The sequence below is a fragment of the Aspergillus novofumigatus genome (assembly GCF_002847465.1).
Source record: "Aspergillus novofumigatus IBT 16806 chromosome Unknown P174scaffold_4, whole genome shotgun sequence".
NCBI lineage: Eukaryota > Fungi > Ascomycota > Eurotiomycetes > Eurotiales > Aspergillaceae > Aspergillus > Aspergillus novofumigatus.
This window is the reverse complement of record NW_020194277.1, coordinates 253,121-267,884: the sequence shown is the minus strand read 5'-3', so window position 1 is coordinate 267,884 and position 14,764 is coordinate 253,121. Positions and strand designations below refer to the sequence as shown.

At 49.8% G+C, this 14,764-nt stretch overlaps 7 protein-coding genes across 7 annotated transcripts; 2 read left to right on the top strand and 5 right to left on the bottom strand.

Moving 5' to 3' along the window:
- Window positions 1-1,469: 1,469 nt before the first annotated feature.
- Window positions 1,470-2,151, bottom strand: P174DRAFT_440852 (uncharacterized protein). The gene is made up of 2 exons (XM_024827157.1): window positions 1,670-2,151; window positions 1,470-1,621 (listed from the first exon to the last, which is right to left on the bottom strand). Exons 1-2 carry the CDS (start codon window positions 2,034-2,036, stop codon window positions 1,545-1,547), a joined length of 444 nt encoding a protein of 147 aa, XP_024682171.1. The 5' UTR covers window positions 2,037-2,151; the 3' UTR covers window positions 1,470-1,544.
- A 1,283-nt stretch (window positions 2,152-3,434) lies between these two features.
- On the top strand, window positions 3,435-5,500 carry P174DRAFT_370128 (peptidase S41 family protein; the record flags this gene model as incomplete). The annotated part of the gene is made up of 5 exons (XM_024822314.1): window positions 3,435-3,522; window positions 3,569-3,823; window positions 3,868-3,994; window positions 4,043-4,907; window positions 4,952-5,500. The coding sequence occupies 5 exons, from the start codon at window positions 3,435-3,437 to the stop codon at window positions 5,498-5,500; spliced, it is 1,884 nt and encodes a 627-aa protein (XP_024682170.1).
- Window positions 5,268-6,431, bottom strand: P174DRAFT_440851 (class I glutamine amidotransferase-like protein). The gene has a single exon (XM_024827156.1). It carries the CDS (start codon window positions 6,375-6,377, stop codon window positions 5,535-5,537), a length of 843 nt encoding a protein of 280 aa, XP_024682169.1. The 5' UTR covers window positions 6,378-6,431; the 3' UTR covers window positions 5,268-5,534.
- A 194-nt stretch (window positions 6,432-6,625) lies between these two features.
- On the bottom strand, window positions 6,626-9,228 carry P174DRAFT_420169 (beta-glucosidase; the record flags this gene model as incomplete). The annotated part of the gene is made up of 7 exons (XM_024824851.1): window positions 6,626-7,965; window positions 8,083-8,127; window positions 8,173-8,419; window positions 8,478-8,700; window positions 8,750-8,802; window positions 8,851-9,044; window positions 9,093-9,228. The coding sequence occupies 7 exons, from the start codon at window positions 9,226-9,228 to the stop codon at window positions 6,626-6,628; spliced, it is 2,238 nt and encodes a 745-aa protein (XP_024682168.1).
- A 1,121-nt stretch (window positions 9,229-10,349) lies between these two features.
- Window positions 10,350-12,522, bottom strand: P174DRAFT_420168 (uncharacterized protein; the record flags this gene model as incomplete). Its single annotated transcript, XM_024824850.1, has 3 exons — window positions 10,350-10,655; window positions 11,643-12,209; window positions 12,256-12,522. 3 exons carry the CDS (start codon window positions 12,520-12,522, stop codon window positions 10,350-10,352), a joined length of 1,140 nt encoding a protein of 379 aa, XP_024682167.1.
- A 1,236-nt stretch (window positions 12,523-13,758) lies between these two features.
- On the top strand, window positions 13,759-14,131 carry P174DRAFT_430571 (uncharacterized protein; the record flags this gene model as incomplete). Its single annotated transcript, XM_024825641.1, has 2 exons — window positions 13,759-14,001; window positions 14,051-14,131. 2 exons carry the CDS (start codon window positions 13,759-13,761, stop codon window positions 14,129-14,131), a joined length of 324 nt encoding a protein of 107 aa, XP_024682166.1.
- Window positions 14,132-14,200: 69 nt separating this feature from the next.
- P174DRAFT_440847 (uncharacterized protein) lies at window positions 14,201-14,715 on the bottom strand (the record flags this gene model as incomplete). Its single annotated transcript, XM_024827155.1, has 3 exons — window positions 14,626-14,715; window positions 14,397-14,572; window positions 14,201-14,345 (listed from the first exon to the last, which is right to left on the bottom strand). Exons 2-3 carry the CDS (start codon window positions 14,529-14,531, stop codon window positions 14,202-14,204), a joined length of 279 nt encoding a protein of 92 aa, XP_024682165.1. The 5' UTR covers window positions 14,532-14,572; window positions 14,626-14,715.
- Window positions 14,716-14,764: the final 49 nt, after the last annotated feature.

Below are 14,764 nucleotides of genomic sequence, written 5' to 3'. Positions count from 1 at the left end.
AGATATGACAAAATGCATGGAAGTGATTTCTATCTTTCTTCAAGTATTTGCGAATCTATACGGTACTCATCTACAGTCTGATCCTGATCCGGGAACTGGATCCGCATTAACCATGGCATCACCACATTGCCCAACAGCAGAAAACTGAATTCTGTTATTTCACCAGAAGTAGTGACTGTTGTAACTCTACCGAAAAACAAGTGGACCTTGAAATGAGAGGACGGGATGACTAGTTAAAAAGGTTAACAAGGTATAAATAATTTCATGCTAAGAAACACAAATCAATGTATATCAGATTAAATGCATCCAAATCAAACGTATAGAACATAAAACCATCAAGCTCCTCCAATGTCCATCACACCCAGCCTATGGTTGAATTCATATATCGAGGGTATCATTCGAGTAACGTCGAGACGAGTCCTTTTTGGTCATGGTTAGCAAACCTCCAACGAAGAAGCTGAGGTACAGACATAATGGATGTGTTCAACGGCTGCTTCGTGACCGCCTACTGCCATGATGGGAATACGGCTGATAATGTTCTCTGATCCCTTGAGAACTGTGTTGTTCTCTCATTGATGGTCGAGGTCTTGCGTAGTCAGAGTCACCCGCTTTCTGCTGTGCTCTTTTGTTTTTGGCGAGGAAGAGGGGATAAGGAGACACATTTTGGCTCGATACGATCACGTTTGATATTGGAGAAAAGCGAGGATACAGTTGATTCTAGATGTCTTATTCATGGTAGGCACGGAATTGAACCCTTATATACCTTCCTGATGAGATTGTCTGTCTTAAAAATAGCTGAACGCCGTGTCACAGCCATGGTTATTCTACAGCAAGATCAAATCTCAGCCTCGTATTGAACTTGAACCTTAACCCAAAAAGCAATCACCTCGTACCGGCTAAGCTTTCGAAGCAATCTTGGCTTGGGCTGTGCCAGACGGTCAACGCTAAGGCTGCGGGGCTGGGGCCGCTTACGGCTGTTTGGGGCCAAACGATATCTCTGGGGCTGAATATGTTGTTTCAGCCTTTCGGATTCTTTTCTTAGGTTTTGAAATCGTCTAGGTGTTTGTCGATCAGGATACTCTGGCGGCACACGTGGCACGGTCTTTGGCGAGTGGGAGGCTGTGCAATTATATTTGCAACTGTCAGCAGTCGTGAAGCTTATTCCACATCGTTGCTATTCTTCAACGGTGTTGATTGGTGATAGGAGAGGAGAAGCTTCCGGACTGGGGCGAGTAATCTGCCTTGCTAATATAAGTGAAAGTGAAATCAATGCGACAATACTGTCGGAGACAGATCAAGCGGATAAGGTAGAGAGAGCATGTACGTGCACTTCCCTCAAACAAATACGACTTAGTTGTATCGCAGGATTAATTCTAGTATTGTACCTGGCAGTCGACATGCAGTGAGCAATATTGCACTGCCTGATTATTCAGATGCGCGAAGGAATTACGAGTATGAAATCGTGGAGACAGCCATACCCAAGCAATAGATCATCACTATGCATTATATCAACAGAGCAAGAAAAGCAAGACAGATGCAACTGACTATAAGACACATTGAAGAAGGCCAATACCGCCCGACACAAGGATGGCATCCAAGCCCGACAGCGGCGTTGTGCTCCCTAGGAAAGATCAGCATTGGGAGAACGGCAGAAATCGCACCAACATACCTAGACTCGGCACGGTTCCATCTGAATTGACCTGACTCAAACAGAGCTGGGTATATGAACCCAGGACGGTTTGCAACTGAGACGCTGCATCAGGGCATAGCACCGATGCACAGTCCGCAATGGACGGCGCATACCCGTCACTCGAGGTAAAGCTGCCTGATTGGCAGATGCAGTTTATGTCGGATGGTTTGGTGCTGCTGCTGGCACCCTTGCCGCATTTGGCTTGAGCAATATTCGTAAAGAAGGTGTTGAAGCAGGGTTGCATGCATGAGGGAAGACTGTTGACCCATTTGTTGTAGGAGATGGATGAGCCAGCCAGGACGGTAGCGCTGAATGTGAGGAAAAGGAGGAAGAAGATGGATCGCATGCTGACAGTGAGTGTGAGATGGTGAAGGGAAAATAATCCTATACTGATGAGAATGAAAGATTTGTAGGTATGTTCGGCCAGTGATTGTTTGAGGCGCGATGACTGACGATTGTCATCATCACACTGACACAAAACACAGAGTTTGTTTCCCCCTGAGCCACCTGATCCAAGAAGAGGGCGGACCCTGAGCCACGGCCCAGAATGGATGCTGTTGATTGGCGGGTTCATCAGCCAAGACGGGTAACAATTATTGGTCTGTGGTTATTGGATAATGGATCTGGAGGGCTTTTAGATCCAAGCGAGGGAGGTTCTTTAATGACGAAATCAGCCAGAGATCAGAATGTGGGGGAAAACGACTGTCGATTCAAGGTACAAATAATTGATTTTGTTAAAAAGGTTCTGCCGCCCTAACTCAGTAATGTCTGGTTGTCTGTGTTTTTGAAGATGACAGAAAAGTCAACTTTCCGACATGCTACATATATATATATATCCTAAGCTGGTTGGATACTGTTGAGGCTCCCAAGGATTGATGCTGTTTTCTTCCCCGTGGATGAAGTAGGCGAAGAGAAGCACTTTAAAACAGGTGCATCATAATTATCCAAACTGCTATTGCTAGCATTAGTACTCGAAGAGTTAACTGTGGGTGATGTGGTAGCCTCGGACGAAGATGAAGATGTCATTGAAAGTACTGAGGATGTGGCCCTAATGAGTTCCGATGGAAGATGATATAAACTGTTGCTTATCCTCTCACGTCGAGGTGCAAAATTCTTCCAATGCAATATCCTTGAGTAGTGAAGTTGTTTCGTTAGTACCGTACGTGACACTGGAAGTCAATTATTGGCTGTGAAGGGATAGTCTATTGTTTGACAAGGCAATAAACCGGTTGTCACGGAGTTTCTCCTCACTTGGTTACTCAAACTTATATCGGACAGGTCTCGACAACGTCTTTGTCCTTGTAACCGGTTACACCAGCTAATCAACAGGAAACCTGCTCTAGATGACGACTACTTCAACCGCTTGTGGATCCCAACTCCACAGCAACACATCATGCGATATAAAAAGAAAGATCGGCCCAGATCGGATGTCGATCGGTCTCCTCGTGGCCCCTGAGACTGTGAATGATATGACGGATCATATCAGCGACATTTATTAAATCCCATAAACAAAAACAAACGCAACTACTCTTCCTCCTCAGCTTCCATCACTCACATCGTGATGCATTATCGATGGGTATTCTCATCGCAAATACTGGCACTAACATGTCTTTCAGCTCAAGCAAGTCAGCTACAAAATAATGAACGTCAAGTCGAGCCTTGTGCTCAAGTCTCCGATTGGATTGCTCAGGCAAAGACGACCAAAGGTATCCCGGGAAATTTGGCCTATGGGTGTCTAACTTCGATGCCGTTCGATGCTAAGGACGCCGTCAAGTTTATCGACGAATATCGCAAGTATCTACAGTTCCAGTCGACGATCGAGAATTTGAAGAGTATGTGCGTGCTGTCATTACAGGCGGATATTACTGACTATGGCAGATCCCCCAGAGCAATATTTGATGCCATCGACAGACTTACTCGGTGGTTTGGACAATATCAGACAAAAGGCCCAGAGTCACGACTACTCTAGCCATTGGGATTTTGAATTAGATCTGCGACAACTCATCAATTCAGCACATGACGACCATCTGACTCTCCAGCTCTGCTCTACAGTGCTCTTTCGCTTCTCCAACTCACTTCCTCTTGTCTCTCTGTCTTCGGATGGCCTGGAGCTGCCGCAGGTATACACGCTCGGTGAGTTTCTCGCGGCGGCGAAGCGAAGCTAGCTGACTCGGTAGATGACGCTCAACTCTTGCTCCGAGGAGTCCAGTCCGTCTCGCCGGTAGTCTCTATAGACGGCCAGGACGCTGCTCAGTATCTTGAATCGTTTTCTTCCGAGGCTGCTCTACATGACCCGGATGCTCAGTAAGATCTACACTTCATTCAGTAGACGAACATCTAACAACTACCTAGGTATAACACAAACTTTCCGTCTCTAGCCAGTCAAACCGCTCTGGGAACGCCCCGCAACAACGGTCTATGGTCACGGAATTTAGGAGAAAAGTGGACTGGCGACCGGCTCACCCTCGCATTTGCCAACGGCTCCACCATTGAGAGCCAGAGAACAGCCGATCTCATACCACTGGAATTCCCGTACCGCAATGGCACCGCACTATTCAACGCCCGCTGCCGCAAAGAACCAATTCCAACGACGGCCGTTGCAGCATCCGACAGCGGGGCCTATCCCAACACAACCTGGTCTAGCTACGGCGGATTAATAGCGGGATATTTCTCAGAGGAAGAGGCACTACAGGACGTTGGCGTGCTTGCCGTCACCACCTTCTCGGTTGATTCCGCGACCCTGCAGCAGGTCACCGTGGACTTCCTGCGAAATGCCACAGAAGCTGGCAAGAAGAGGATAATCGTGGACCTGTCCGGCAACCCCGGGGGTAGCTTGACGGCCGGCGTGGACCTCTTTCATATCTTCTTTCCGGATGTGGTGCCATACACAGCGACTCGGCTACGGGCTCACCCCGGCGCAGAATTCCTGACAAAAGCGTTCTCCGGACTGGCGCAGTCGTCTCGAAAGCTGCAGTTCGAGCTCTGGGAGGGGAACCCGTTCTCATGGCAGGCCGCAGTGACGCCAAACCAGGATGGCAATTTCAAATCCCTGGAGAGCTGGTACGGACCGTATGAGATTGACGGGGCGCCATTGTCGAACCTCTATGCCAATTTCAACTTCTCCAGCATCTCCACGACGCACTCTCCAATCACCGGATACGGGCCGATTCCACTAGACCCGTCGCAACGATTATTTGTTCCGGAGGATATCGTCATTGTAAGTTTCTCTTGCCAAAGATAAGGCAATCACTAATAGAGTAGATCACGGATGGCAACTGTGTCTCGACATGTGCCTACTTTGTGGATCGAATGCAGCGACAAGGCGTTCGCACGGTCGCGTTTGGCGGAAGACCTCAGTATGGACCTATGCAGGCCATTGGCGGCACTCGTGGCGGCCAGAACCTGGCCTACGGTGGGATCTACTCTTATGTTGAAACTGCACACGGTTTGATCCGGGAGTCTCTACGGAATGGCTCGTCTCTGATGTCAATGCAAGAATGGGCGCAATTTAACCGATCGATCCCCATTGACCCGGACGAGTTCCCGTTCGTCTTCGGCGGAGGAGTCAACCTGCGTAACGAGTACGCGCCCGGAGACGACGAAACGCCGCAGCAGTTCACCTACAAGGCGGCGGATTGTCGGCGGTTCCACACAGCGGAGAGCTGGTTCTCGCAGGAAGCAGTGTGGCGAGCAGCAGCAGCGGCTTTGTTTGGAGGGAACAGCAGCTGTGTCCAAGGATCCATGTCCAATGCGAGGGCAGTAGTAGAATGCCGTAGATTAGTGTATATGTACTCCGTATGTCCAAGATAGAAATCATGACCTCCCATATGTCCGAATCCCAACCTCACATTTCCCTCCATGAATACCCTATAAACGACGCCACCTCCTCTGCGGCCGGTCTCCCCGACCGTAGCGAAATAAGGTACAAGGCCGCATCCATGCCGTTGGTGATGGTCCCGGACGTGACAATGCGCACCTGCGACGCGTTCATTCCTGCATCGACGTAGTGAACAGTGCCCGTTGCATTCTCCGGTACCACCTCCGTCCCTTTCGCCCCCGGTGTCCGACTCTTGTACTCGTCGCATAGATTGCGCAGGGGTCCGAGCCCCAATCGGTGTGATGTCGCCGTGAGACCATCTAGCACTCCTGCTGCCGCGAGAAGATACGACCCACTGCAAACTGAAAAAAGAACTCTCTCGCCCGGAGGCCCGGGACTTTTGGGGCCGAGTTTCGCAAAGGCAGATATCAACTCTAACAGTTCGTGGAGATGCCCATCTGCCGAGAGGAACGGGAGGATATGGTTCGGTCGCGCCCCAGGAACAATAAGCATATCAAACTCCGTTAGTCTGTCCTTGGCTTCGGCGATGGACAAATCCCGTTTGAAGGTTACATTTTCCTGGGAGGTGGTGAATTCGTCATGGGCGGCTATGAATGAGGAAAAGCCGCCCTGGAAGAGCACGCCGATCGGGCCGTTGGTGTCGAGAGTATTGACGGAGGGATAGACGAGGACGAGGGCGGTTGGCATAGTATAGTTGTGATTGAACCGTGCGAGACATGTGTCTGATGCGGAGAGTGGGTATGGAGGATGACACTTGCCGTTGCAGATCGAGAGACAATCGGCGCGGAGTCTCACGTGTTGTCGCGCTGTGTTCGTGTCGGGCGGAATCTCTCCGTGAACAATGCGCATCCAGTCTTACGGCAGGTGTGTCGTCTGTGTTTTTCAACAAGGCTTCAAATGGCGCTCCTGACGCTCCTAAATGTCATTCTCCAGATCGATACCTCTTAAATAAGGTGGAAATACCTTTCTGTCGAGAGGAATGCAACCTCAGAGATGAATGACGTCATGAATCTCGACGCGCCAAGGGAGAAGACGAGAAGAACTGTATATGACATTGACTCTGTGAGTTATTCTCATATACTGACTGTGACTGCTATCTACAGAGTAAATGACCCCGTCAAAGGGAGATCCCGACTCGACCGTCCAACATACAACCGATATGTCCCCCGCTGCAACAACCACTGTTGAGCCCCGACATCCCATGTACTCAGATCACGCCGATTCAAGGCGAATTGCACCTTTGCCGTCTCCCCTGCTGAGACATCGACCTTCTCAAATCCACGCAATTGCCGTACGGGGCCATTGGGGATGCCAACGTAGAGCTGTGCCACCTCGGCACCGGCGACACGTCCAGTGTTCTTGACCTGCACAGAAACTGTGACAATTTTATCCCAGAGATGAGGGTTTCCACCTTGCTGGATAGTGGCTGACGGAGGATATTGCGGAGATTTCTTAGGACTGCTTATCCGCAGTCCGGAATACTCAAAGCTCGTGTACGACAACCCAAAGCCGAACTCGAACTGTGGGGTGACGTTGGCCTTGTCAAAGGCGCGGTAGTCAATGTACACCCCTTCGTCAAAGTCCGACTGCGGGAACAGTCCATATGGGGTCTCTGGCAGGGACGGATGCAACAGACTACCGTAGTCGTCGGCCTTCTTAGCCACCGTGTACGGCAGCTTTCCGGACGGATTGGCCCGGCCGTAGAACAACTCTACCAATGCCCTTCCACTGTCCTGACCTGGTAGATGAGCGAAGATGACAGCAGTCACATTCTCATGGTTAATCCACTCGCCGACCACCCGGATCCCGGCGTTGTGGATGGTGACAATAGTGTTGCCGCATTTCCCAGCAACGTTCTTCACCAGGGTATCGCTCGAGTTGTCGGCAAGTCCAGGACGGTCCCACCCTTCTGTGGCGTAGGAGTTGATGAAGACCAGACACGCATCAGAGGTTGGATCAACGTCGGGATCCTCTGATGAAAGGTCGTACAACACGGACGTGCCGTCTTCGTAGGCCTGGCGCTGGATGGCATCCATCGGAGCGTCGACATACGCAGCGTTATTTGCCCCAGAACCGCCTGCAACCCACAGGGTGTGATTTTCCTGAATGGCAGGGCTGTATGACAACCAGTTGAAGTTTTGCTTCAGGCCATCCGGTCCCTTAGCATCGTATCCGAATACCGAGAGCAGTTGAGGTGACTTGAGTGGCAGGGCGCTGTTGGTGTTCTTGACGAGGACATGGCCCTCAATAGCACCGTGGAGTAATGTCTGCTTGGACGACGCTTCCCTTCCTATTACCCGCTGATGAGGTGCATACATGTCCGTCGGCATGCCGACGCCAAGAGACGGAAAGTCAGAGTCCTGGTTCATCTGATACCACGAAGCGATGATCCTGTCTTTGTCAGTTTCGAGGTTGCGGTTCAGCGGGGCCAGACTACCTTATGGCCATGTCATCCAATCTCGATGCGTCCATCGTTCCGTTGGAAATAGCGGTCGTGAGATTGGCCCCCATGTTTCAGTGCTTGGCATCACCATGTCCAGTCCAGCGTTCGCACCCGCGATTCCGGCATGTTGAGCGCCCCAATCGGTCATTACATATCCTAATCGATCAGCCTGGACCTGCAAATGGAACAAAGACGACGTACCTTGGAATCCGAGCTCGGTCTTCAAGAGACCATTGAGAGTCTTGCTGTTTTGACAGCCGTAGGAGTTGTTGACGCGGTTGTATGAGCACATGATGGAAGCACTGCCGGCCAAGACGGCATCTTGGAAAGGCCAGAGGTACAGCTCGTGCATGGTCTTGTCATCGATGTTGGAAGAGACTGCCGCGATATCCACGCCGTCCTCCGTTCCCGGGTTTCGATTTGTCTCTTGTTCATTCAAGATGTAATGCTGTATGCAAAGCGAAGAGTTTATTGGCTGAACCAAGAATTCGTTCGAGGTGACTGACCTTGGTGCAAGCCGCAACCCCAACCGACTGCGCTCCATCGACGGTCTCGTAGACCAAGGCACCGCTCAAGTACGGATCATTTGAGAAACCCTCCCAGTTGCGTCCGCCTTCAGCCACACGACCCAGGGGACCGACGACGGGTCCAAGTATGACATTGACACCTTTCTTGCGGAACTCTTTGGCCATATGGATGGCCCTTTGCTTAGCTAGAGCTTTGTTCCAGCTGCGGACGGTCAGTATTAGTCATGCGGTCGACTGAGGATCAACCATACCTGGCACCAACATGTAGTCCGCTTGGCCAGCTGCTCACGTAGTCGGTTCCCCTCTACAGAGATTAGTTATTTCCAGCACTTGCTGCATGCTGTGCACGTACAAGGCCATTGCCAGCGTCAGATACACACAGCCCGGGAAAATTCAGTCGCGGAATAGCCGCAATGTTGCCAGAACAGCCATTATTGGCGTCAGTCCCAGCAGTAAGGTTGACTTTCTCCTCTGGGGTGAGCTGGGCAACAAAGTTCTTTGCCTTTGCATAAGCGGCGGCCCAGGAGCCAGTCCCGCTTCCCTCAGCTATTTCGTAGATTAATGGTTGTGTCTATGCAAGGGAGAGGGACATACGCAATGGATATATAGGAGGCGACTGTCCATAAAAGTAAGTGTCACTGGTGATATTCTGATCTGCTGGAGCAGACAAGCACACAGACGCAGTGGCCAAGAGTCCTGCAAGTCCTGCGAGTCCTAGATTTGAGTGCATCTCGATTTTGCCTTGTTGCCTGGTACTGGTGAAAGTGGCGAGTAAATTTGCCCCTCTTTATAGTTGTGCATTCTCCCATTCTACCCCTCACATCGACTCAGTCAGGTATGTAACACAACCGTGCCACTCCACAAACCGATTCTCAAGCCTTGCATGGCTCGGGCTATTACCGGCGGAATTTAAGATCGCGGGAACGAGCTTGATGACGCTTGGCAGCCGTCTTGACTTGTTGGCAATGAGCTTCGGTGGAGTGAATCTGTGGTTTCATCGAAATATTTTGACGCTATGCGTTGTCAAATTATCCGCAGCAACACGTGCCCTATTCTGAACTTTGACATTCTTTATCAATCATGGAAATCAGAGGAAGAAACCGACTGAGACTCTCGCCCGAGTCCTGATGTTCTCGATAACATCTCCACCTTCCGATCCTTGTCGCCTTCCCCACAAACCCCAGATCTCCACACCTCCCCAAAGTGGCAAATAACCGGCATTCGGCATCAAGAACTCCAATAGCAACATACGATCGACAGACCATTTCCTTGCTTCTCTTAGTTTGGGCTGATGGATCACACCTTGCATTGACCGACGGAACAATGCCACCCGAGATTGACTGCCAGTGTACACTGCTGGCGAAGCACATTCGATGAACCTAGCGCATCGATGCAACCTCCCGGTAAAGCTTCGGCCAAGGGCTTACTTTAAGTGGCCATCCGCAGGATTCAATAGTTGCTGTATGTCTCTGGCTGCGGTGATATAGGTCAAAGCGAAGCATGCTGGTGACCAAGAGCAGTCTGCATAAGACTACCCCTCCTGGGGAAAATAGACTCGTCTTGATATCGCTAATCACACATTCGGAGGCAATGACTCGCTCGTGGTGCCGCGAGTGATTAGCCTAAACTTATCGGCACAATAACCGAAGAATTGGGCATGACCGTTCTCGCCAAAGCAGAGGGCAGCAGCTCACGGATACGTCAGCGACAAAGACAGACGCACGCTATCTTGGCAGAATTGCAGCTTTCAGTAATGTATCGGAGAACTTGCGATAAAGCCTCTACCGAGACTGATTCGAATGTCCTTTTTCCCCGCATGCTTCTAGTCCGGGTATCCTGTAGTCAACGGGTTTAGCGAATATCCACCTGCATTCTGGGGAACTTCTTCTCTAGCGCCTGGACGGGATCCTTGAAGGTGCAGACCTGGGTGCCGCGAGATCGATGAATGAAGTGTATCCTGCGCTGGATTGATGTGGAGTTGGTGATGGCGTGGAGGATGGATACCAGGGGAGTGACACCGACACCGGCCGACAAGAGAATAACTGCATGGGAGACTTCAAAAGTGGCCTTGACAATCTCAATCTGCTTGAGACTGAGAGGACAGCAGATGGGACGGCTTCCTTGAGGGAGAGTTGCTGCTGTCGAGCATTGAATGCTCTGTAGATGAAGTAGGCACCGATCGCGGCGACTGTGACTTCAGGGATGATTGCGACATGACGGTCCATAAAGCGATATGAAGCTGGTGCAGAGGAGATAGGTATGTCAAAAAAAAGAAGCCACAGCGATGAAGGGGGATGGCGCGACGATTCGACGAGAACGACTCGTCAAACTGACTATTTTCTTTTTACATTTTTTTTTAATCCACGAGGTCGATAATGAAGCCAACCGTGTACGGGTTATTGTGAGGTTTTCCAGGCAGTCAGTAGCATTTGACAGTTGGAAATGGTCAACATGGCAGGATGATGTGTTAGACATTGTCATTGGCCAAATTCTTAACAGACACCGGCTGCTACCCCAGTGTAGACACCTAGGCTTATGCGTATCCTGCACGGAACAATGATCCACTGGATTCCAATTGATCAATCAGATTAACAGTATTGATATCAAGCAAAAGCTACTGCTTGAAGTCGTCGTCTTATTGTATTTTGACGTCGCGGTAGTTGTCCGCCATATGTACGTTAAAGTGCAGACCCAGAAGAACGGGGCGATCATGTTTCGGGCTCATCCGGGGTCAGATCGGGCAATCTTGATCCTATTCTAAGAGATCAGGTTCTACGGAGTCGAAAATAATAGCACAAACTTAGGGCTGGGGACTTAAACCGAGGCGTCGGACGAGTGGAAAAAAGTGGATGTTCCGGCTCAGGCATCCAGTACTTGATTTGAGATGGCCAATCAGAGTTCACATAAGATATAAACGCCCGATTTCTCAGGCAGAAAGGCAGCAATGGACAGCGCCTGCGCCGAAGGCTTTATCGTTACCCAAAGGGGAACAATAGTCATAATCATATTTATACAAAATTCGGAGGGATTCCGCTGTAAGATAGTCTAAAAAACGCTGTCTGACAGTCGCTAACTTTCGGTACTGCTGTTGTCTCCAACACTGCTCTCATACTGCTCTGGATATCTCAAGCGATCCCTCAATACCTCCAGAATACCCTTCTCCTCGAGCCCCAGAGTAAACCCATCGGGAATGACCACCTGATCCGGCGTGATGACAATCGAATTCTCCCGCAGTAACCCAACCGCACGACTTAACCGTCGTTCGCGACTCTGCTGGGGAACCTCCGACGTCTTCTCGATATCCGGTGGTCCCCTCTTCCGGCCTACGTCCCGAGGCGTCCACCAGAACATAGGAAACTGACGCTGGATATTATTGACCACCAACGCGCAGCCCAGCATCAGCAACGACCCGATGAGAACCAGCGGGACGAAGAACCAGCCCATCGCGTCGACGGTGGGATCCACCGCCGCCAGCAGCGCCGTGGCTCCCCCTGGCGGATGCACGGTGTTTGTGAGCCCCATCACCAACGACGCCAGAGCGGTGCAGACTGCCCCGGCGACCCAGCGGAGATCCTCAAAGTCTGACCGCAGTTTGAAGAGCTTGGTGACTCCGACCCCGACTACGGCCCCGAGTACATGTCCCAGGATGGAACTGCGCGGTTGAGCCAGCGGGGATTGGATCGTTTGGTAGTCCAGGATGGCCGTTGCGCCCTAGAATGTCAGCACTTGTCGAGGATACTGGCAGCAGAAAACATACTAGACTAGCGACGATGAGCGGAGGATGATGCGCTTGGATAGTCTCGGAAGACTTGAAGACACCCATTACCAGAATTAATCCGCTAAACGCGCCGACAAATGCCCATGCGCAGACTAGCAGATTGCCTACTTCCGGTTGCGGGACACGTCTGTACCCTAGGAACCGCGCGATTGGCCATGGTAAGCGATGAAGCTGGGATTGGGGAAGATATCGATTGATGTATCGATCAAGGTCGAAATCAATCTCTTGAGCGCGGGGGAGCTTCATTCTATGGATCATTCATTGTGATGAGACTCGGCAAGCATATTGTAGTTCGATATTCACTCAATGGCGAGGGAAAGAGGTCATGAAAATGATATATGGAAGAGCGCAGACATTAAATCAAGAAGAACATAATTAAAATTGTGTGGAGATGCTATACCGATTCAAGTTTTTCCCTCAAGATCCTTGACAAATTCTGTTTAATCCACGGTGGAGTGCAATTATGTCATAACTTGGGCATAGTTTGCGAGAAAGGAAAATTAGCTCGCGGAAGAGAACAGCCGATTTCTCCACCTAGAGAGGTAGTTGCAGTGATCCGCCAGCAGAAATCAAACAAAAACAATAAAAGAAAGCCAAGAAAGCTAAGCTTTGTGCCTTGCTACTATATCCTGCTTGTAAAGCAAGGACCTGGGAATTCCCTGTTAGTTACTGTGTTGGGTATGGTCTCCCAATACGCCATTTTGTAAACACTGAAACTTAATCCAGGATCATCTTAGAAGGTGGTCTAGACCTTAGCATGGCATGGAACGAATGGGTGTACTAAAGATTTAGGGCATAATCTACAGCCATATATCATCCACGATGGAGATATTATGTATAAATACCACTTTCGAGTCAAATCGAAGTATATACTTAATAAACATATCTTCTACTTCTAATTCACTCCTCAATTACTTATGGCCATCAAAGAGTACTACCATGGTTTTCTGCTTCTCCCGGCTTCTATTTCTCTCCTCCATCTCTCCTCCATCTCTCCCACAGTCCCTCTGTCAATTCTTATTCTCCTACTCCTCTGATCACTTCTCTGCTATGGATTCTGACTCTGACTGACACACCTCCTGTCCCTACGAGATGACGTCATTAATGTCAAGCTGGGAAAGCAGGACGAGATCTTCGACGGTCAACTATACAGGTCAGGATCGAGGGCCCTGAGAAAGACCCCTATGCATCTATTTCGGCCAGAGCCGAAATCAGTGAGTGCCACTACCCTAATTCCCCCGTAGATGCCCCCTGTCCCTGGTGTTCGCAGCTCGTGTACTTCATTTGCTTGTAATATGAGTGAATTTCTGAAATTATTGCATTTGATAAGTATCACGGAAAGTCAGTGTGACAAATTTCCTGGCTCATTAAGTGACACTCTACGTCACCAGTACCACCAGGTTGCTGATACCCGTCTGCTGCCTAAGTTCATCTGACTCATCTATCCATCTGATTATCACAAATCACCGCACGCCTTGTCAAATGGCCATTACAAGTCCCAGAGAGATCGAAGAAGCGCTTATTGTGAACCCCCATACGCCCGAACCAGAGAAGTCACCTGGAATTAGTAAGAGAAAAGGCACACCATCATCGGAGTTGTCGTCCTCTAGCAAAAGCTTCATTTTATCTCCCCATGGGGCTTTCTCTTCAGAGAGGACGGCCCTCTGTCTGGGTGACTCACCCCTCTTCGTGCCATCGATGCGTCTTTTCCCATCAGGCGAAACTGTAAGTGTTCATCAAGTTTAGCTTTAAACCATCTATTTACGTGTTTTAGACAAGATCATGTGATCTCGGCTTCACCGGGTCTTGCTGTCAAGAAGATATTATGCTAATCCCGATTCAAGACGCTGCATGAATTTCAACTTTTCACCATGTTGAGGGCTAGCATTCACAGATTCAGCGACTTTCTGATTCTAAAAGAGGTATTAGATACAGGAAGATATAGAGTATTCTGAGGAACCCTTTCCCAGACATCTCATAGGGACATAGGTGTCCCGTTCCTCTGGAGGTAGGAATGGTCCTTCGATACGGCCGTCTGCCTCGCCGAGCCACCAGCCAGAGAAGAGACCCTACTGAGGTTAATTATCTGCAGTAAGGGAATTGAGGGCCATAATACTAACCATTATAAACACCATGCACTTTGTGACGATCACTGTAGCTTCTGAGAATGATTTTTGACTGCCGAAAGATACACTCACTTGGGGATAGCTCTTGGAAGAAAAGACGACCCTGAGGCCTAAGAATCGTCTGTACATGGCTGAGGGTATCAGGCAAAATGGGAGTTGCCTAAAATGACCTGAGCTAATATCAGAGAGTGTGGTAGGGATGTCGACTCATAGTGTAACCAACATTCGAGGCAATGACAAGATCAAACTTCCTCGGCGTTGAAGTCCTGCTGTTCCAGTGGATTTTCTTGAATATCAAGCATCTTGTATTCGATTGCATCATATTGCTTGAATCTTTATTTGGTATTCTCTGCGCTAACACA

Bases quoted from the DNA above. Each gene is read 5' to 3' on its own strand.
- P174DRAFT_440852 (XM_024827157.1), bottom strand. From the start codon at position 2,036: ATGCGATCCATCTTCTTCCTCCTTTTCCTCACATTCAGCGCTACCGTC. The intron at 1,622-1,669 runs GTATGTTGGTGC...GATCTTTCCTAG, and splicing joins TGGAACCGTGCCGAGTCTAG to GGAGCACAACGCCGCTGTCG.
- P174DRAFT_440851 (XM_024827156.1), bottom strand. From the start codon at position 6,377: ATGCGCATTGTTCACGGAGAGATTCCGCCCGACACGAACACAGCGCGA.